Here is a 22,880-nt window from a genome sequence, read left to right as displayed (position 1 = left end):
TAATATACCAACTTCATTTCTACACTTAACATGGCGCCTAATCTCCTTAACTTCACAGTCCATCCTCAGCTTTGAGTTTGCCTTTTGAATGTAAGGGCAGATTCGTCCTCTCGGTTTTGACCTTTGATATTCTTTTGGACTTGATTCACATTCATTGTCTTTTAACTCCCTTCTTCCAGTCACCAAAGACAGGTACCAACTGTCTTAGCTGACTACCTCGCTTGCTTGGCACATTCTATATTTCTGAAGGCTGCTGCTTTAAATGAAGTTTCACAGAAAAATTATATGGATTTTACTATCTGGTATCATGAAAAAGCATATCTATTCTGTTTCTAAACCAAATTTCAGCTCTAGAGGGGCCTGTCAGTTTACCTGTGGGTAAACTGGTGTGAAAGTGGTAATGGCAACAATTTACTTAAAAGAAACATGGTGGGCATCAGACAGTTGCCTTGAACTCCTTAGACAAGAACTGTGGAACATATCGTACTTTGATCTTATCAGCTGTATGCCTTAACAATCAACATAGCTTCTATTTACAAAACAAGCAAACAAACAAACAAGAGCCCTACTTTGAGAAAATACTTGTGTAGCCTGTGACCATCCATCATTAAGATGCTTTGGAGGAAGGTCAGATGGTTTTGGTTCTGGGGAAGCAGAGAGACATAATCTTGATATATGCAAAAATAACTTCTGCCTTAACCAATCTAGTACCACCACTTTCGAATGAATACTCCGGGATCCTTTTATTTCTGAGGTAAAGACAAAGAGTCATAGATAGACTTTTGTAAGGTAAGTTGGAGATTAGACAATTTTAAGCTTATTTTTTCACACTAGGAATGTAAGCCCAAAAGGCTTAAATTACCTGTTTAGGGCCATATAGCTAGCACTAACCTTATCTCTTCTCTTTTCTATCCAGCTCAGGAATGGTCCATCAATTTTGTAAATGGGTGAGAGTGACATTATTACAGGTATTATCTCAAATTCACTCTTTTTAAAAATTTTATTTCTCTCTCCTTCTCCCCCCCCATTATCTGTTTTCTGTGTCCATTTGCTGCGTGTTCTTCTTTGTCAGCTTCTGTTGTTGTCAGTGGCACTGGAATCTGTATTTCTTTTTATTGCATCATCTTGTTGTGTCAGCTCTCCATGTGTGCGGTGCCATTCTTGGCAGGCTGAACTTTCTTTCACGCTAGGCGGCTCTCCTTATAGGGCACACTCCTTGCACGTGGGGCTCCCCTATGTGGGGGGCACCCCTATGTGGCACAGCACTCCTTGCACACATCAGCACTGCACGTGGGCCAGCGCCACACGGGTCAAGGAGGCCTGGGGTTTGAACCGCAGACCTCCCATGTGGTAGACAGATGCCCTTTCCATTGGGCCAAGTCCGTTTCCCTCAAATTCACTCTTACTTATCAAAGTATATAAGTAATTTCCAAACTTTGGAAACTTATTGGCAGGCAGTTGGGAACTTATAGCTTACAGGAACACAACAGAATTGGCCAGGTTGGGTATGGCAAAAAAAAGGCTTGGACATGGCAATCAGCACCAGACTGACCCAAGGTATTGGACATTGCAGGACCAAAAATAAGGTAGAGACATGATGGGCAAACTCAAATGTCTACAGGTGCCAGGCAGGTGGGGTATAACAGTAAAGTGGGCCAGAGGTAAGTGACCATGTGTCATGAGCTGGAGAGCACATGGCTCTTCAGAAGAGGCAGCTGCTACTCAACTCCAGGAGAGACTTGCCTTGTGAAACCAGTATTGCCTAATTTTTCAATGATGGCTCAAAAAGTTGAAGCCTTGTGTAGTCATTTCAAACATGAAGTCACATATTCATGGGCCAGATTTGGCTTATGGGCTACCAGTGTGAAAAAGGGGTGCTTGGAAGGAAGTGAGATACCAAGAAGAAAGAAAAAAGACAATGGCAAAGAAGTTTGAATATTTTATTTGTCTATCTTTGATATATTTGAAAGCTGAGCATATTTATGACAAAGGTTTTAAGAGGGAATTCTCTTTCCAGTTTCACCACTGTAGCTACCAGTCCTTCCTTTTTCTCATTATTTAGAATGCAGGTATGTGGTGATTGGAATAATTTACATGTACAAATTGATATCATAGAAAAATAATTTCATTGCTAAATGTAAATAGGTTGGAATACTTCATCTAAAATAAGAAGAAAATGAGAGGTTCTAGTGTGTTCATACTTTAAAGCTTAGATTTTAACAATCTTTTGACAATTCTTTATTCCAGTTACAATCTTTTGGTCACACAACACTAAAAGCAAAGCAATAGGGCTTCAAAATATACCTTTTACATTTACAGAACTTAAAATTTCAAACATCCCAAGTGGCTGGCAGGTGAAGTTGTGAAGATGGTCTTGAATGATGCATATTTATTTCCTGGGGATTAAAAAAAAGTTAGTGATTTAACATACTTATACTACCAAGATGATATAGTTAACTTATCTGGGAAATATGTAACTGATTTATTTTGATCAAAATTGCCTATAAATCCCTCCGACTTTTGAACTCTGAAAATATTTGCATTCAGAGAAGATTTATCCTAGACTCCTGATAAAAAATAAAGATTTATGAATAATTATAAAAGCAATCAAAACCCACAGTTATTTTTTGGTGTTTAGATTTTTACTACTATGCTTTATGTATTATATACATTAAGTATATAATACCACATATACTGGCATTTTACTTTGTGCCAAAGTTTCAATGTATATCACAATTTTTAAGGTGATATTAATATGAGAATTACTTAACACTCTCCATGTTTTACTCATATCCTTACTCCTAGACACTTTTAATGTTTTGGAATAAATGAGTAAATGGATAAAACTGTAATGATAAAAAAATGAATATAATAATGTACTCTTAAATGATTCAAGCATGCATAATTTTATATATATAAGGGAAAATACTCTCCCCATAACATAGGGAACAATCTGTAGCAGTATTTCAATAAATATTTATGAAAGTTTTAATGGTTTCCAGAATTAACTAAAATGCAGTCACCTGTCAGTAATTTTGGTCTGAAGCAACCAGTTTATAAAATCTCGGGTAGCAAGATTATCAAGAACTGTGTTCATCTCATCAGAAAAAGAACCATCAGCATGTCTGCGGCGGAGCTCTTCAACGATGGTGACTTCTTCTGGGAAACTAAGAAAAGGAGAGTTAAAATTGTTATTTGGTTACAGATTTTTAAAGAAATGATCACTGGTTGCCTTGGACTGGTTAACACATGAGGGGCTCATTGAGAAAACAATACGAATTTATATCAATCAGTGTCCTGCTAGAAAAAGTGCCATAAAAACTGGTATGAACTGGTCAGTGCTCGAAAGGAAAATTTGAGGCATTAAAGAGCAGAGGTGAGATCTGAAACAAAGCCTGGATAACGTCATACCCTTCTCAATATTCCAGACTGCGTAAAAAATTTTAGCATATTGGCATAACAGAAGCTATTGCTGAGACTATTAATTTGCCTATAATTCAATAAAATATTTTGTATCTAGTAAAACCAGCAATTCTCACAACAGCCTTGCAAAGTGTTATTGAGGGATTAAAGTTTAGTCTAGATTAGACTTTTCTCTTTCTTAGGTTTATCATAGCAGGATTTTTGATATCCTTTTAAAACACTATAAAACAATCCTCCAGTGGAAGCAACTCTTTTACCATTGATTTTGTAAGTTTGGTTGTCAATATTTTAAAAATCAGCCCAAAGACTCGTCTTCCTTTGTCTTGAGATCTCTTGAAGTTTCAATAAGCATATTTTAAATTTCAATAAAAACCATAGAGTTGAACATAAATTTTCTGCCTCATATTTCAAATGTCAGTCAAAATGGTCAAGAGAAAAACACAATGGTTCAGAGGTGTGTGTGATTGTGGTAAGATCCAGGCAATTACTAAAGGTCTTAGTCTCATTTTCAACTCTGGTTATTTGTTATGACCGTCCATAAAAATCTGGGTATTTGGTTAAATATACAGATGTTTCCACATATCTGTACATTGAGTACCATTTCATTAAGCATCTTCTGTTTGATCTCTTTCAGTCTTCATCAAAATTTTATCTGAATTATTGCTAATAGATAAATGTAGTTTGATCACATAGGTAAATATGTAATGTCAACCTTTACGTTTTTGGCCTTATCTCTTTTCTTTTCTTCCCCTTATCCTTGGTTTTCCTAGGACTGTCCTAGTTTAACCTCACTGTCCGAGCGTAGTTATCAAAAGCACCCTATTTATGAAAAAGTATCCTGGTTTGGACAACAAATTAGTAATTATAGCACAACTCTAATGGCTGATAAAAATATAACCCATTTGTAGTGCTAGTTTTCCCTACCCAAGATAAAACATACTAGACTGTTGCATGTTATTTCTTTACTTTGTGAGACTGTAGTAATAGCTTGGCTAATCCAAGTCCATATACAGGTTAAGTCTAGCCTTAAGTTTTCATTATCAAGAGATGACAACAACAACAAAGTCAAATAATGTAGACTTACTCTCGCCGTCCTCGGCCTTTCACCAGCCAAGCAATGAATTCCTTGGCAGCTTGGCCTTCCAAATAAGAACTTACATCACTTGTAAAGGTCCCTTCAGCATGTCTCTCAAATTCATCATGACGTTTGGCAATGTTATTCCTGAAAGAAATGTGAAAGTTAAATTGAAGATCTGTTTCTCTGGTAATATGGTGCCCACCTGTAAGCAGCGGCAGTTTGGTTTCCGGATTCTTTGTAGGAGGGGCTTAGGGAAATTTTGGGCAGATGGGGTAGCTAAGGACTACTCTTGAAGCCACACTAATTGTCTGGATTGAAGATTGACGGCAGACGGTTAACAATATGTGAGGAGGGGCTAGGGCACTGCAGGACACCCATTTTCGCCTCCTCTACTTACCTGTGACATTGGTTATTAAAAGCTGTCTTATTTTTACTTCTATCTCAATCGATACAGGCACTCCACTGTGCGAGACTCTTCTCAGGAAAGTCGGCTGCTGGGTATTAGTAAGTATTGGCTCAGAGTTAGTTAACTAATTTCAAAGGAAAGCAAAGGACCATTTTAATGTTATCAAAAGGACTTCATGGTAATGGATGAAAGGAGTTCTGTGACCCTTTAGCAAGGAGGAAAGCTAAGAAGATGGCCCCAGCCCAGCTTCGGGTGCTACGGAGAGCCCTGCGGGGCGGAGCTGTCAGTGTGCCGGGCCTGTATTACCCCGGGAGGAGCTTCCATCTTAAACACACGGACGTGCCCGAGAGCGAAGAGTGGTGTACACTAATTTACCATGTTGTGGCATTCCCTTTCCAGACAGAAAGGACAGTTTGTTCATTTTTATAAATTTGCTTGTGATGTCTCACTATCACTGACGGCCCCACCTTCGTCCTTAACGGGGACTTCTCCCGGCGTCTGCTGCCGCCATCTTGGCCTCTCTCCTGCGCTTGCGCCCTCCACCTTAAGAACCTTTGGTTAGCAGCTCTGCCTCTCCCATTCCTCCTGCTCACTTGTGTTCTTCTCCCTCTTTCTCTCTCTCTCTACCCTCTCCAATCCATCCAGACAAATCTATGACCTTTCCCTGATTTTTATGTAGCTACTGTGTATGTATAACTCACTTTCCCTCTTGTACTACTCTCCAAAGAAATTGTGAAATTCCGACATTTCTGTGATACCATCATGGATGATGACCTCCAATACCTAGACGCAGCAAAAGCCCAACACCCATCAAAAAAAATCGAACATTAAAATGTATGCTTTACGGTAAACCTGTTGTGTTCTAATTTACCTTCTTCTCTTTATGCTATACAGCTAGGCTGTACCTTTAAATGCATGTCTTGGATTCTACCAGAAAAGGAATGCATTTGTTTCCATTACTTACAATGATTATCTTGGCTAGGGGATAATGTTAATATGGTCACAATTGTGAGTTTGGGTCCCACAAGGGAATCAACATTCTTGCTCTATCTTTTAGCCAGAAATTAGATTCCTAACTCTGCATGGTCCATAAAAGTGAGCTTTTGGTTTTAAGTGGTAATGGATCAAAGTAAATATTGCTAAGACCACAGTTGGGAAAATAGTTATGCCACCTTTAGGAGGGGGGGAAAGTGGGGAGGGATGGAGCATCCAGAGGCTCAATTCAAAGGATAGCGTCACTAACCTTGAAAAACATTAAATGGAAAGAACCTATTTGATAAGCATGATAACTTTTTAAAAGTCAGGAGAAATTGAAGATCTATAAGTGATTCATTCGTGTGCAACTTTCAGGTGCAGAACACTTGCCTGTTCCTCTTGGTGTTCATCAACCACTGCACAAAATCCTGGGCACGCCTGGAGTCCAGGTACTTGCTGTAGTCACTGGTAAACGTCCCCTGAGAATGGCGCTTGTCCTCAACCATCTGATCTGGGTCACTGAGAGGGTCCATCTGGGAAGCTGGGAATGATCTGTGAACAGTAGAAGGTACAGCATGAATCTCTCTTCAAGAGTTGATGCCCTAGAGGATCACTACAACATACAGGACCGCATGAAGAAGTTAGGCAGGCACCTAAGCTATTTCTCTAAGGTAGTTTAGAGAGCACTTCGTTTGAATTGTGAATCCTGTCGCTTTCTTATAGTCAGTTATACTCCTATTCTGAATCCCAGTAACAGATTTCTCAACTGAATTTTTTCCCCCTGAAATAGGATTAAATCTTTTTTTAGCAAATTAATCTACTTTTGATTATGTTAATAATGGCAGAAGAGAGCGGTGACTTGAATATTTTAAGAGTAAAGAAACCCAAATCACTTGAGGGATCAGATTTATGTTCCCAATTGTGGTTTCCATACAATAATGAAAAGCACAACTCAATTACCTGATTGTATGGTAGCTAATGGTGGAAGAGGCTCTTAAAAGTCCAAAGAAAGGTAAGAGTAAGCCCATTGGCTAATAGGGATAATCCATATGCCAGGAGTCAACAGTTGGTTGGGTGGTAAATATATGGGAAAATATTCAATGTGACTAATAGAAATGGAAATTCAAACAACGATGTATGTGATTTTTACCTAGAAAATTAGCAAAGATTAAATGAGGGGGAGGATTCTGAGAGGAGAAAATTACTATATTATTGATGGGATGTGTATAAGTGTGGTGTCTTTGGAAAGCAAGTTGGCAAGTTATAAAAGGTTTTAATTCATTCAAACGCTTTTGCAGGAGTTCTACAACTAGTATTCTATCCTCAGAAAATAGTGAGACGTGTAGGGCAATGTGTGTATGCAAAAATGTCATTTGCAGCATTATTTGTAGTGGAGACCTCTTTAATGTCCAACAGAGAAAGAAAAGCTGAATTAAATACTGTACATTTATGAGATGGACTAATATGCAGCTGTTAAATATCATACATTCAGTAGATATTTTCAATAATGTCAGGAAAAGCTAACGTTACAATACCAAGAGAAAAAGCATGATGTCAAGCTGTGTTATGATCTGAGATATATTTATATACAGTATATATGAAATGCAGAAAACTAATACACAAAACTTTTTATTATGAATAGTTTTGATAGTGGAATTTTGAGTACTTATAAATTTTGCATATTTTCTATCATGTGCGTGTATGACTTCTACAATTAGCAAGTAGGAATGTTATTTATTTTAAAAGAATGAAAAAGAGAAAAGAGTGTAGATAATTAAAATAATCTACTGCGCAATGTGTGAGTAATGAATTGATAGAAGGATTGTCTAAAGAATTCAAAGGACTATAATTTCCCATGTAACATATTTTCTCAACATTTCCCACCCCTTTGGGGATGAAACAACACATAGCGTGATGTATACTCCAGAAATGCTGCCTTTCTCACAATGACACATTCCACATATGAAAATTGTATAAAGAGTGTTTACTCTAAATTACTGAGACTCCAGTCACAGGCTTTATTCTAACCACAGCGCAATGTTAGTTGCAGTCTGAAGATTTCATACCTGGCTTTCTCCTCTGTGTCTTTCAGGGAACGTTGCCAGCTACCTTGTACCAGCATTACAAACAATCCAGCCACAAAGTAAATGCTCTTCATTTTTGCTGCCTGTCAGAACACAAGGGGGTGGGGGTGGGGGTGGGGCAAATCAGACAACCATATTTAAACCTGTAAGACTAAATCGTTTGATTTTGAACTAAGTATTCTAAATAGAAAGAAAAAGCTAGGTTTATCAATTTTATTCTGTTTATATGTCCAGTTTAACTTCAAATAGTAGCTTACATTTCCCCCTAGATTTTTTTGGACAACAAAAGGATACAAAAGATGTGCTTCACTATTAAGCTTTTTCATTAATGTAGGACTCTTCTGTCAATTATTAGAAAGCTCATTTCCAGACTTGAAATTGAAAGTGTCCATGATAAACATTTAAAATATCCATTGTAGATGATATGCTACATATGGTTAGCCTGAATGGCACCTTATCCATAATGCCACCCCCAACCCCCCCACTATCAGTCTGGCTTTCAATTAATAGTCCTTCACTTCCAAGCATTTACATTATACTGCATTTCAACCATCTTAAAGCAGCCTCAGGCTACAACTTGGCATACCAGCTGTCGGTTCAGATGTATTATTCATTTATATTTTAAATAGTGTAACTTGGTCTAGACTTTGTAATTATAAAGCGGCCAACAGATTTGAGGTATTTTAGGGTGCTTTGACCTGTTCTAAATTAAAGAAAAAAATCATTTTCAAGACAAGCAATTTGCAACAAGAACTGATGCTTCTGGCAATTTGAACAATCACAACTGAAAACTAAGATTTCTGTCATAAAGGAAATTAGTGCTTGGTTCTGGAGCCTTGGAAATCCCCAAGTTGTTTTACAAGTAGACTTAGTTCAGGACGTGTCATTCCCTCCTAGTGACAACTGGTTGTAGGATATACCTGGTTGCTTGTCTTGGTATCACAAGCAGGTACCTCGCTGAAGCCAGAAGATGCCAAGGATGTGAGGAATCAGTGCAGGAATTGACATGAATGCGGGCAGTGTCCCCATAGAGCAAGTGCCTCTACCATCAGAATGGAAATCTCCAGTCCTGTATCAGTCATAGGCTTCTCTGCTACTTTTAAGCCCAACCGTGTTTCCTTTGAGAAGTGGGGATTTCAATCCAAATTTGAGTATGCTTACCCATAAATACTTTGAATGAGTATTTTTAGCAAATGGCATTTGGTTTGAAATAAGGATTTTTATAAATATTATCATTTAAAACAACCAATTTTTTTTCTTTACCATCCTAGCCATATTTACCATCTCAGGCAATAAAACACTGAGATTTTAACATCTGCAACGGTACCTTTTCTCTTTGAAATATCAAGTCTTTGACTGAGTGGTCAGTTAGACAAAGAGATGTACTACGTATGCTGTCTTCACCTTTCTTCATTCATCAATATAAAATTACTACTTTGGTGTTTTGCTCTGCTTCTAGTAGGAAAATTTAGGTAGTGTCTTCTGAAAATTACTCTCAATTATAATATTCATGCGTTCAAAAATTGTTTTAAATTAGAACAATCACTTCTTTTTTAGGATTATACCACTGTTGGAAAGTTTCTCGCAAAAGACTGAAAATTGCAAATTGATTTCTAAATAATTCCCTCTGCTTAAAGTCCCTCAAAGTTTTACATGATCTTCTATTGTTCTACTAAGGCAGATTTAGAGCAGGTGGTATTCTGCCCTGTGGGAGCTGGTGAAAGAAGAAGCAATCAAGGCCTTTCAATAGGGAATGAAATGAGTTCTAGTGAACGAACCAGCGTATTTTGAAAATCACTTTTATTCATTTTATGAACTACAGAACTGTTAACTAAGAATAGATTTAATTAATTGTTTGAAAGTGATTGCTGGGAAAGTAAATATTTATATTATTTTAGTATCAAAATCTTATTCAGTAAGAAAAGGACTCAAAGTACTTTCCCCTCTTCAGGTGGCCTAAGAAGAGAATCTGTAGTATGGTAAAACAATACATTTTCATTCAAATGTAAAAGGAAAGTATAATAACAATAGTATTTCCTGGTTAGGAAGCCTTTTAGAAAGATTAATCTTAGACCTAGAAAAAGAGACATTATATATCCCTAAATCTATTGGCATTGTAAGGCAAATACGTACTTTTTAACGGGCTAGCCTATTTCTTCTAATAGGTCCTTGGAATTTATGGGAAAAACACACCAATTAATAATTTATTCCATTGAGAATCTTTGTAAAGTTGCCCTTTGTAAAGTTGTGCTCTGGTCTTTGTTCTATACTCTGTAGGAGCTTAAATAAGTACTTTAGAACATCTGTTTTTTTTCCTAAAGAAATTTACTAAAATTTAATTCCAAATATAGAAATTTTAGATTTTAATTATTACTATTGGTCCTCAATAGATAATAAATGATGGTCAACTTATGGTTTTACTCAAATCTATTGAAAGAAATCCCGATTAATAGATGGTATTTATTCTCTGCATCATGTATGCTATGCCATATATATATATATATATATATAACTGATCATGGGTTTGATTTGTCTGATAGACTAAGAAATTTGAATATTTGAAAGATGATGTTGAATCGCTCTTTTGGAAAACCAGATTTTTTAATTGGTAAAGAACAATTGCCATTAGAGCTTCTCTAATGGACACATTTCTGCAGAATTTAAAAGGCGCCTTCTGTTTGAAGCAATATACACATATATCAAACGCAAAGAAAAATACTAATTTTTCAAAAACGTTTCCACTCATTTTAAAGCGTAGTCCTTGTAGCAGTTAAATCTTGTAACAAGTACAATGATTTGAATCTTTGTTTTTCTTTCTATTTCATATCTTTTATTTAAATTACTTCCCTGACTGTCTTTGGTACTTCACACTGTTGAAGTAGATGTAAATGCATTTTATATTACTTTTTCATCCCTCTCCTGCCCCCAGTATTATTATTAGAAAAGTATACGGTATAAGAGCAAGACTTACCTCATAATACTTTGCTCCCTTAAAAATAGTCAATGATGTAAAAAATAAGATTTACAATTTTCCAGTCATTTAGTGTTACTCTTACCTTCTGCTGCTCTGATGTGAGATGGAGCTGGTGGAGAGAGAGAACCCTCTTTCAGAACTTGAGAAGTGCTCTGTGTCCTGAGTTCTGTACTTGTGCACCAGTGCGCATTGCTTTTATACACTCTCCAGATCTGTTTAGCTTCAGATATTATGCTGACAATATAAATATCTCATCTGGAAATAATGGGTTTTTGTTACAAACGATTTCACTCGCCTACTCACTTTGCTCATCTTCATTCTATGCTTATGTTGGGTAAGACCTAGAGATCCGGAAACTTTTTGTTTACTCTTGTGCATTTTTTTGTGTGTTGGGAATGAATAGGGCAGTTTGGAAATTCACCTTCCATTCTGTCAGCCATAAAAATCACGTAAGTGCTCTAAAGTGAATTCTGTTGCTGAAGACCAAAGAAGTTGGAATTATGCTCCATGGCTATAATTGTTTTGAGCACGATATTTTAAGTCCGTTGGTTTGCTAGTTAGCCATGATGAATTTCTTATCTGAATATAATCAGTTAATTCATTCATTCATCTACCCAAATAATAGATCATTCATTCAATACATACTTATTAAGAATCATCTCACCCCCAATATATGGAATGAATTTGTATTATTTTGGTGGGAAGTTTTAAAGAGTGCCAATTACAACCTAATATGTCTTGCTTAAATAAACTGGACTCTAGTAGAAAGGATAAAGTAAAATGAGGGTTAACCCTCCAAGATATGTGATGCTAATGAGAAAAGATCTAGAATTTCTTTTTAAGATGCTTAAAGGCCAATTCTATCATTAAGAGAATAGGGCACCATATTACAAAACAATGGAATGTAAGGAAAACTGTTGAGATGAGATGTATTCTGTCACAGTTCCTGACCTTTCTGACATACCACAGAGCACTACAATGCTTAATGGGATTTAAAATAACTGGTTTTGGTCACTCTACCTAAAAATGGGCCAAGGACCGAGAACACCTGGGGAGAGCGCATTAGAAATGCTGAAACCCAGGCGCCAGCCCAGAGCTACTGAGTCAGACCTGCATCTTCAGCAAGAACACAGGCAATTCATGTACATACTAAAGTTCGGGAAGCACAACTGTATAACATACCCATCTCATTTTCTTCACTTCCTCACTAGTGCTGCCAGGTCTTGACCGGAGGACTTGCTTCTCAGCACCACCACCAGAGGGGGCGAAAGGGCAGAGAAAGGAAGCAGGCCCCAGGCCACCGGAGTAGCATTTACAAGCTGAGTAATGGCCTGAAAGTGTGGGTTAGTTTAATATATGATCAAATGGTCCTTCCCACTGACCTCAATCCTTATGAGTCTATTGACTATATTTTTCTAAATGCTTTGGCAGATTCAGTTCTAATTTTTCCCTTTGCCTGTTTGAGTGGATGCTTCTTTGCTTCTCTGTTACCGTTTCAGATGCTACCTACTTGTGGAGCACCGCTAAGAAGGGAGCTCGCAGGGTGCTGTATAGAGAGCTCTTAGCACAGCACCTGGTGCCTCAGTAAGTGCCTACTCCAAGAATCTCCCTGCCAAATGTTTTCTCTCCCTGTCCTGTAATTGTTTTCTGTTATTTCAGAATTGGCAGACCCAAGTTCTTCTAAGACATTTCCTCTAACCTTGCCTCCAGCTCACCAACACGGATTCTCAGGTCCCCCCAAAGTGCCAATGATAACCAATCACTGAGAACCCAAAGCACTAAGAGCTCTGCCATGCAGTGCACTGCTCTTATCCTCAGGAGGGGCCAATAAGATCCCTGAAAGGGCATAGATTACTAGAAAATGAGACAAACAGCAAGTGTGATTTGGATCACTTTCCAGTGTCCTGCCCTTGACCTGTCCCAGCAGAGCCTCTACTTGGTCTTCAGTTCCCATGATAGCAGTTATTTGGTTATTTAGCCTTATGTCAGCAGTGGCTCTGTATCTATACGACTAAGGTTTAAAAGCTTGCCTGGAAGCAGGGAGGTTCTGGGCAGTGTCTTAGAATTCTCCCATCATGCATGGCGGTGGTGCCTGTGGTTGTCAATGAGTGTGACATGACTTCCTGGAAGGTCAATTTGAATGTAAGTAATGTAAAACATGATTACATCGAATGGAATGCAAGAGTTGACATCATTTTTAAAGATGAAAAGTACTTATTCAAAGAAATTTCTTGCTTTCTCTAAGCTGCTTAGGACATGGTCAGCTTCTTGAGCTTGTAATCTGTGTAGCATTGATTTTCTACTCAGAAAGGCCCCATCCTCTGCTGTTTTCTTAAAATTCTTTAAAATTTTTCAACAAGGGGCCCTGCATTTTCATTTTGCCCTGGACCGTAGAGATTTTGTACCCAGTGCTGCTTAAGACTTTACCCCACAAAATCATGGGGCATAGGGTGTTGCATGATTATTTTTATTATCTCTTCAGGATATACTTAAGTTGAAAAGTTTGAGAAGAGTAAAGGTCCAGATTCACGGTGCACTCTGGGAGCAAGTCTACGGGCAAAGAGGAACTCTCATGCATTGCTCGTGGGAGTATAAAGTGTTACATGCCTCTGGAGGGCAATTTGGCAAAATTTATAAAAATTACAAATGCATATAACATTTGGCCCAGTAAGGCTAAAGCACAGTTCTAAAAATTTACCCCATATATATTTCTACATATGTAATGACAAAAAGGAATGGTACGAACCCTTTGGAGAAAAGCTAAACATAAAAGCAAAATGTACACCTACACTTTGACCTACTTTATGCAAGTATTTTATCCAAGAGAAAATAAAACCTATGTCCACAAAATGAGTTGTACAAAAATGCTCATAGCAACTTTATTCACCATAGCTAGAAATTGCAAACAGCCGAAATACCATCATCAAGGTAAAGGATGAACAAATTGTCATCTGGAAATCATAAATGGGAAAAAAAGAACCACTGACAAAGGCAGCAATGTGGGTGAATTTCACAGACATTATGTTGACTGAAAGAAGATGGATGCAATAAAATTACATACTGTATGAATCCATTTATAGAAGTTCAAGAACAGGCAAAACTAAGGTTTTTTAAAATCAAAACTGGTGATTACCTCTTGGAAGGAAAGGGGAGAGGTTGCCTGAGAAGTGACCCACGGGAAATTTCTGGGAAGATCAAAGTATTGTATATTGTGATAGAGGTGTATATTGCCCAGGTGTATCAAATTATCAAAATATTACCACTAATATTTGTGATTTCAATTTATGTGATTTTTTTCTTAATATGCAAAAAGAATAGTAAAACAAAGGATGTAGAGTCTGGGGTGTGGGTAGAATTACAGATGATATTAAAATAGCAGTATATTAACAACTGTTGAAAATGGGTGATAGGTAAACAGGATTTACTATGCTTCTCTTCATACTTTATATGTGTGTGAAATTTTCCATACTAACAAGTTAAAATAAAACTCTAGCCATTGATTGTGGGGTGGGACACCAATTAATCAGTTATTACCAAGGTAAAGAGTTTGACACTTCATTTACGGTATATGGGGCAGGTAAAGTAAGTGAGGTTTGGAGACATGGAGGCAACAAAGGTAGGAGGTGAAATGGCAGCGCATTGCAGGCCTGTGTGGGGGAAGCTCACAGAAATGCAGGCGGGGAGAGAGACCCACCATTCAGAGATAACGGAATAAAGACTGCATCTCCCTTCTTGATCTTATTCAAAGGCTGTCCTGAGGGTACGCCTCTGGTCTGTTAGACTAAGACTTCAGTAGTGATCAGTAAAGCTTTCTTGACAAGTTTGCGACCCAGTTTTGTTTTTCGGAGGTGATCTTGTTAATGTGTCATGCTCTTCCCAGGTTAGAACACTGGTTTCCATAATGAAGGTCTTCTGAAAATGTGTGGGCCCTCAGGGAAAACACAGTGTACAGCACTTGAGAGAAAAATTTACCTTAACTGGGGATATTTAAGTTTGAAAAAAAAAAGATAGAGGACCATTTAACTAAAGCCTTTGAAAATGTGAAAAAAAAAAAAAAAGAATATACAGAATGTCATGATCAGGTGTTCTTTTTATCTCTATGAGTGACCTGATGGACACAGGGATCCTAGGGTAATAAAGGAAGAATTTCCCAGTGAAGTTCTTCTGAGTTTGCTGGAGTATATGAGAAATGTCTTTCCTGAGAGACAGTTAAGATTCAGTTTGTGACCCATCCATCTGGCATGATTCTAGGGGAGCCTGCTGGGGTGTGTGTGTATGTGTGTGTGGGGGGGGGGAAGGAGGGGATAGGTCCCTAATTCAAGGGGATGCTTAAAACAGTTCTAATTTCAGCTGTTATTTTTTTTCATAAAGAGATGATTGTTGAAATTTGGGATAGGTAACAGGGTTTAGTATGCTACTCTGCGTACTTTATATATGTGTGAAGTTTTCCATACTAACAAGTTAAAATAAAACTCTAATAAAATGATTGTGGGGTGGGGCGCCAATGGTTGTGGGGATAAAAGAAAACAAAATTACATTTGTACAAAAGAATCATTTCATAATTTACAAGCAGAATATATATTTATATGTATAAATACATATATATCATTGAATACATGTGTTATGCTACTATTTTTTGCATATTGTAGCTATAAAAAACAAACCATATGTCATTACATTTATCCAACCTCTTGCTCATCTGGAAAGACTTTTTCTTCAAGCTTCTAAGAGTCTTTAATATGAACCAATTAAAACATTGCAGTTTTTAAAAGTCTTCTGTGAAAGGAAGTAACTTCAACCATTAGAAAATTTAAAATTTGAAATCTTTACACTAAAAAAATGCAGAAAATGCAAAATGGAGTTATTAACACTTTTTCTTATTCATTATGCCTTGTACCCAGCCTTATCCCCTGCCTGAAACTTGTTCAGTGTTGCCAATTTATATTTTATAAGATACATTATAAGATATGCCTAGGTTCTAGTGATATTGAAATGATATTATCATGGAGTGGGATAATTTTAAGGCCCTCTAGATATTTATCCTATTTTGAAGCAGGGCTTTAATTAATTTATTAAAATCCATTGCTTGGCCATTTTATTTTTAAGACATTGATAATTTCTATAGTCTCACTTTTTAAGAAATTACCAAAAGAATTTATTTCTATACTTCAAAAGTCCTCTGTCCTATATTCTAACTCTGACTTTCTCTTGCTGAAAAGTAAATCATTTCTTGGTTGCTGCATTGTTCTTCCTTTATTTCTCATAAATTCTAGCCCATGATCACCACATCCTCCTCCTCTTTAAACGAGATCACTTAAGCTCTAGAAATAAAAAACCATGGCTTTGAAACCTTTTTTTTTTCTTCCATCCCCAACCACTAGGAATAATGCATAACAAAAGAGGTGATTTCATAAGTATTTTAAAATTTGGTTAGATTCATTAATGTCTTTATGGACACTTGTTCCACAGAAATGTATGGTTTAGGACAGCTGACATTGATGCAAAGAATCAAGTACAAAGTATAAATTCGGCATCTATATTTGAACGAAATACCTGAGTGAAAAGCAAAATCATTATCTCAGTGGTTAGCACAATTAGTTGATTACTTTTTTTCATTTTTCACCTGGAATTCATATAGAGACTTAGTTATAGGCAGCAGGATTTTTTTAAAAAATTAATTTTAATGGAATGGAAAATATTTCTATTGTTTAAGCCCAGTAATGGTTACACTTCAGGGATATGAAAATAATGGAAATAGTTTTCATTTATTGAATAGCTACTAAGGCAAAACTCTGTGCATATATAATTGTCTAGTCCTCATAATACATGACAAGTTAAATATTCTTGCTTCTATTTTACAAATAATAACACAGGGGCTTAGAACAAGCAGCTAAGTTGCTTAAAGCCTCTGGATCAGAGTACAGGCACACCACACCGGGAGTCCAAGTAGGATCTCCTGACCTCCTCAGCATTTGCATTGGCTGCTATCTGAATCCATTTACAGCTGTCAGATAGCTAAGATGGAAAGACATTGAAATGCTTAACCATTGGAGATTCAGGTTTTGTTTTGTTTTTAGTTTAATTTGTATTTTTTAAAATATAAGTTAGTGGTTTATGGTATAGTCATAATGTGGTGAAACCACCACCACTATCTAATTTCAGATCATTTTCATCACCCATAAAGAGTCCCTATGCTCATTAGCAGTTACTCCCCATAGAACCATGCCTGCCCCTGCAATCAATAATTTACATTCTGTCTCTAAATATTTACCTGTTCTGTACATTTCATATGCATAGAATCATATAATTTATATACCTTTGTGTCTGACTTCTTTTGCTTAGCATAATGTTTTCAAGGTTCTTCCATATTGTAGCATGAAGCAGTTTTTCATTCTGTTTTAGTTTGCCAAAAGGCTGCCAATGCAAAGTACCAGAAATGGATTGGCTTTTGAAGGGGATTAATTTGGGGAAAAAAGCTCCAATTCCAAGGTGATGAGAAGTCCAAATCAAGGCACCCTAAGAGGTGCTCTCTCATCAGCATCAGCTACTGTTGATTCTGTTGTCTGGGCACGTGGTAAAGCAAGATGGCCGCCAATCTATGCCAAGGTCTCAGCCTTCCCCACCAGGCTCACGGTCTCCCCTTGAGCTGCTCTGTGGACCCAGCCTCTGGGGAGCTTCATGCTCTCTCACATGGCAGGATCAATAATGGTGGCTTCCTTTTCGTGTGTCTTTCTCTCTGTGTGTCTCTGTTTTCACCAGACTCAGCAAGAGGCAGAGACACAACAGGAATCAATCAAAACCCAAAAGTGATCAAGTAATCTAATCAAAGATCCCTCAAAGAAGTTTAATGCAATCAAAGGACATCACACCCACAGGAATAGATTAGTTTAAAAAAATAATCTTTCTCTTTTGGAGAGTCATAAAATAATCTCAGACTGCCATATATTCCTTTATATGGATGAATAATATTTCATTTTATGGATTTACCTCATTTTTGTTTAGGCATTGATCCAATAATGGACATGTGGGTTGTTTCCACTTTGGGGCTATTATGTCTGCTATTAACAGTGTTAGTTTTCGTGTAGACATAAGTTTTAAATTCTCTTGGGTAAATGCTTAGAAGTGGAATTACTGGTTCATATGGTATCTGTATTTAACATTTTGAGGAACTGCCAAACTCCTCTCTAAAGTAACTGGATTTTCAGTTTTAGAATCAGGTTCGTTAGGAGTCATGTCACATGATTGGCTTTTCAACCTTTTCAATGGCTACAGATTTCACTCTCCGGGGGAGAATCTGGGGCCATTAAAAGAGCTTATAATGGACAGCCCAAGTGGTGGGGCAGGTCTTGGCAAGGAGGGGGACCCATTTACTGTTTTCTCTAGACTGGTGTGATTACAGAACAGAGGTATCAGTAAGGAAGCCACAGGATGAGGAAGGGAGTTTGAAAAGGTCTCTTTTGAAGAGCTGCTGTTGTGAGTGCAGTTGAACAGGAAGTTGGAAGACCAAAACTGAGAAGCCAGAAAATGGAATTTCTGGTACTTGAGCAATTTAAGAATTCTGAGTGCTCATCAGGTAGACAGATGGATCTGGAATGATTAAAAGGGTGAATCCCATGGGTTTCTGCTCTGCTGTGGCCAAAGCTATGGTAGTGAGAGTGACAACTAGTTAAAATAGGTGTAATGTAAATTTTATTTTTTTAATTAAGAATGCAAATGCCTCTTTCATTGACAATTAGAATAGGTCAAAAATGATATTTTTAAAGGACCAAGAACCTAATTTCATAAAATAGACTCATGCCAAAGCTTGAATCTACCAATTCTAGAAATGGTAAAACAATTAAGATTGCTTATACTGAAAATCATTACAAATGAAGTTCATACATATTTATGTATGCATATTCAGATATCTAACATATCTGAAGTTCTTTCCCAACATAAGTAAAAATTTTAATGATAAAAGGTATAAATTTTTATGAATTATACACCTTAAAATTACATTCATAGTTTTCACTATTTTTACTTATTTACTTATTTTCTAGGAATATGACACAAAGATGATATGAATATTGGGTTGCTTTTTATAATGTTATAAATTTTTAACACTTGGATGATGATAAATTTCTCATTTATGTTAAGAAGAAATGACATGCAAAAACTGTCTATGTCAAGAAACCAATACTAGGGCTTCCTATAGCAGGTTTCACAGGGCATAGCTTTTTCACAAATGATTATATAAACAATATTTTATGGCTCCTGAAAAGGTAAATAATGAAAGTACTCTCCAGATATGTCAAAATTGCTTTGGCAACCTACCTTATTTGATTTTTTTAAAAGCATAAATCAACAGCCATTCATTGAAAATGGGGGAGGAGGTGGGATATAAAATACTTATTTACTTAGATTCTTTCTCATTTTACTTTTGTTTTTTAAAAAAAACTTAATGGGAGGAATTAAAAACTCAGATTTACACTTCCATTGTTCTTTATTTCTGAAGCCTCCGCCTTGGCAGCCTGAGTGCTGCTGATGCCAATTTTGGGACCATTCTTATTATGATATCTTAAAGCTTCCCTCCCACCATGCCCCTGTCTGTAGCAACATGGCTTTAGTGTGGGAGCTGGTAGGAAAGCAAGTGTGAGAAGACACAGGGCATGGCACAGTGGTAAATAAGAGGGGAGATTTCAAGAAGAAACATGGAGAAGTAGAGGTGAAGTGATGCAAAGACTGGAAAACTCCCATCATTCTGAGTCCAGTCATGACTGGATTTACATATTGGTCAACTCATTTGCACATCCACACAATTTCTCTGGGGCCAAAAGCGAGGTGCAGACCTTGTAGAAGTCAGTAAGTTGTAGAGGGTGGCAATCTATTTTTCAAAAACCTCCATTTTCATAGCCAATTACAAATGTTTATTAAGCAGACATTTAGTAGCTACCTAATTAAGAGTACTTAAATTCTAATAATGGCTAATAAGGGCCTGATTTAGGGTTGTGTTTACTTATACACTATATATTTAATTAATGATGTTAACATACGACAAAGCATCTGAAAAGGCAATCCACATATTCCTTCTGAACTACCTAACAGATGGCATTGCCAGTTTTACATGGAAGCATGGGGAATCTTAGAAAACCATGTCCAACAGACCTGGACGTATGGAATCTTAGGTAAGTTCCATAACTTGTACCTCATTTTCCTAATCCAACATACACATACTTTAATTTCTCATAGAGTTTTGAGAATTAAATGGAAAAATGCATATGTAACTGACACCCAATGAGAAGCAACCAAATTATTACTTCAACTTGGGATCAATACCCATAGGCCAATTCTGGCACACAGATGAGTTTTCTTTGGCTCATTGAGAATTTTAAATGTTAAATTAGTTGTCAAGTGTTCAACATTGAGAAAGTTCATGTGTAAAATGAGAGCATTCACATGTGAAAAAAATCCAGCTTTCTGATTTCTCTTGAAAAAAAATCCAGAAAGTGTGGTTAAAAATAGGCCCATCTGACTACTTTTCAGTAGTATCATCCAGTAGTTCTTATCCCTTTAGATGCACTCAGCAGCTCACCAGAGTCTCACCATTAGTTCACCAGAGACTTGGTTTGATTCATTCATTCTGGTTACCTGTCTGGCTTCAGCAGATGCTTGAGACTGGAAATTCTACTCCAAGGCATCTGTTACATTTGATCAGTACAAGATATTCTTTCTTTCTTTTTTTTTTTATTATCCAAAAACTTAATTTTATTTAGTCTTCTTTAAAACGTGCTTATATCTCTGTTCCCTCACCCACTGTTGACGCACCTCATCCCACACTAAGAGGGAAAAAAGCTCTTTTCCATTATAATTGAATCTGTTCATGCTATTATTGCTGTTTTTTGCCCAACTATCAAAAATATTTCTTCTTTAAAGCACATTTACTTCCAAAGCTACTTTAATTAAATACTTTAGGCTAGACCAATCACCATTTTCTGAACCCCAAGCATGTTATATATACCAAACACAATAATCTGCACTGCATTTTATTCATATATGTTTGTTCAATATTATATATTTTAAAATTTTATTTTATTTTTTAATTATATATTTTTAAAGTTAATAGATCACATAAAACATTACATTAAAAAACATGAGGTTCCCATATACCCCACACCCCACCTGCCCACCCCCTTCATTTTTTTATTGTAAATTTTTGAAGGTACATAGATCACAAAAAATGTTACATTAAAAAATATAAGAGTTCCTATATACCCCTGCCCCCCACCCTACTCCTTCCACATCAACAACCTCTGTCATCACTGTGGCACATTCATTGCATTTGGTGAATACATTTTGGAGCACTGCTGCACCACGTGGGTAATAGTTTACATTGTAGTTTACACTCTTCCCCAGTACATTATAATGTCCAGCATCTGTCCCTGCAATATTATTTAGGACAACTCCAGGTCCCCAAAATGCCCTCACATTACATCTCTTCTTTCCTCACCCTGCCCTCAGCAACTACTGTGGCCACTTTCTCCACATCAATGCTACAATTTCTTCCATTACTAGTCACAGTAGTTCCATAGTAGAATATCAGTAAGTCCACTCTAATCCATATTTTATGCCTCCATCCTGTGGACGCTGGGATGGTGATGTCCACTCCACCTCTATATAGGGAGGGGGCTTAGATCCCACATGGATGATGGATGCAATTCCCCTGCTTGCAGTTTCAACTATCAATTTAACTCATGTAAAATCAGTCTTATCAGGGGAGATAATGAAGGTGATGTCAATCCTTTGAGATGCCAAGCAAGGTGCCCCTGTGGGGTTCCTGGCCTCACTCTTATTGCCTAAGTCATGGAGAACACTTCAACCTCAGTGTTCTGGGCACTATGTGATCATTATCAAACCAAGCAAAGCCCACCCCATCCCTATAAATAGAGCCTCAAAGGAGATGGATTAGAGTTCCACATTGAGAGGACACAGAAATCCCCGTTATAACCACTGCAATCCTGTAAGTTGTTCCTGAGATCAAGGGGAAAGAAGAGTAAATAGAGACAAGGGATTGACTGCTATTATCCAGCCTATGGGCCTCAGCTTTTGGAAGATGATTTAGAGCTTAAGAATTTATTTTCCACTATCCCTTAGGCCGACATAGAGGAATTCTTAGGGCTTGCAAAGCATGGTTTGGAGGCTCTGATTCTAGCTCAATATGTCAGGCTTATTTCTTAAGACCCAAAGCTATTAAGATTTCTTCAGGATAGTACTATCCAATAGAAATTTCTGTGATGATGGAAATGTTCTATGTCTACACTGTTCATTATACTAGTCCCTAGCCAAATATGATTACTGAGCACGTGAACTGTAGACTATTATGCCTGGGGAGCTGAATTTTGAATTTATTTTTATTTATTTATTTTTAAGATTTTAAAAAAAAATTTATTTCTCTCCCCTTCCTCGGCCCACCCTCCCCCTCCCCCAGGTTGTCTGCTTTCTGTGTCCATTCACTGTGTGTTCTTCCGTGACCGCTTCTATCCTTATCAGCAACACCAAGAATCCGTGTTTCTTCTTGTGGCGTCATCTTGTTGTGTCAGTTCTCCGTGTGTGGTGCCATTCTTGGGCAAGCTGCAGTTTCTTTCACACTGGGCGGCTCTCCTTACGGGGCGCACTCCTTGCGCGTGGGGCTCCTCTACACGGGGGACACCCCTGAGTGGCAGGGCACTCCTTGCGCACATCAGCACTGCGCAATGGGCCAGCTCCATACGGGTCAAGGAGGCCCGGGGTTTGAATCGTGGACCTCCCATGTGGTAGGCAGATGCCCTATCCATTGGGCCAAGTCTGCTTCGCTGAATTTATTTTTTTATTCTAATTTAAAAAATTTATTTAACACAGAGTAACTGAATCTCAGGAAGAAAAGGTGCTTGTTCAAATCACAAGAACTAGAATTCAGGTCTCTTG

The 22,880-nt window shown here is 37.3% G+C and overlaps 1 protein-coding gene across 1 annotated transcript; it reads right to left on the bottom strand.

The window, feature by feature from the left end:
- Positions 1-1,926: 1,926 nt before the first annotated feature.
- Positions 1,927-11,107, bottom strand: GCG (glucagon). The gene is made up of 6 exons (XM_004464405.3): positions 11,023-11,107; positions 7,949-8,049; positions 6,273-6,434; positions 4,508-4,645; positions 3,024-3,167; positions 1,927-2,396 (listed from the first exon to the last, which is right to left on the bottom strand). Exons 2-6 carry the CDS (start codon positions 8,038-8,040, stop codon positions 2,390-2,392), a joined length of 543 nt encoding a protein of 180 aa, XP_004464462.1. The 5' UTR covers positions 8,041-8,049; positions 11,023-11,107; the 3' UTR covers positions 1,927-2,389.
- Between the last annotated feature and the right edge of the window lie 11,773 nt (positions 11,108-22,880).

The sequence above is a fragment of the Dasypus novemcinctus genome, chromosome 7, assembly GCF_030445035.2.
Source record: "Dasypus novemcinctus isolate mDasNov1 chromosome 7, mDasNov1.1.hap2, whole genome shotgun sequence".
Taxonomy (NCBI): Eukaryota; Metazoa; Chordata; class Mammalia; order Cingulata; family Dasypodidae; genus Dasypus; species Dasypus novemcinctus.
This window is presented reverse-complemented; position numbering and strand designations above follow the sequence as displayed.

Bases quoted from the DNA above. Each gene is read 5' to 3' on its own strand.
- GCG (XM_004464405.3), bottom strand. From the start codon at position 8,040: ATGAAGAGCATTTACTTTGTGGCTGGATTGTTTGTAATGCTGGTACAA. The intron at 4,646-6,272 runs GCAAGTGTTCTG...CATTTCTTTCAG, and splicing joins ATGAACACCAAGAGGAACAG to GAATAACATTGCCAAACGTC. The intron at 3,168-4,507 runs GTAAGTCTACAT...TCCTTTTCTTAG, and splicing joins AAAGGCCGAGGACGGCGAGA to TTTCCCAGAAGAAGTCACCA.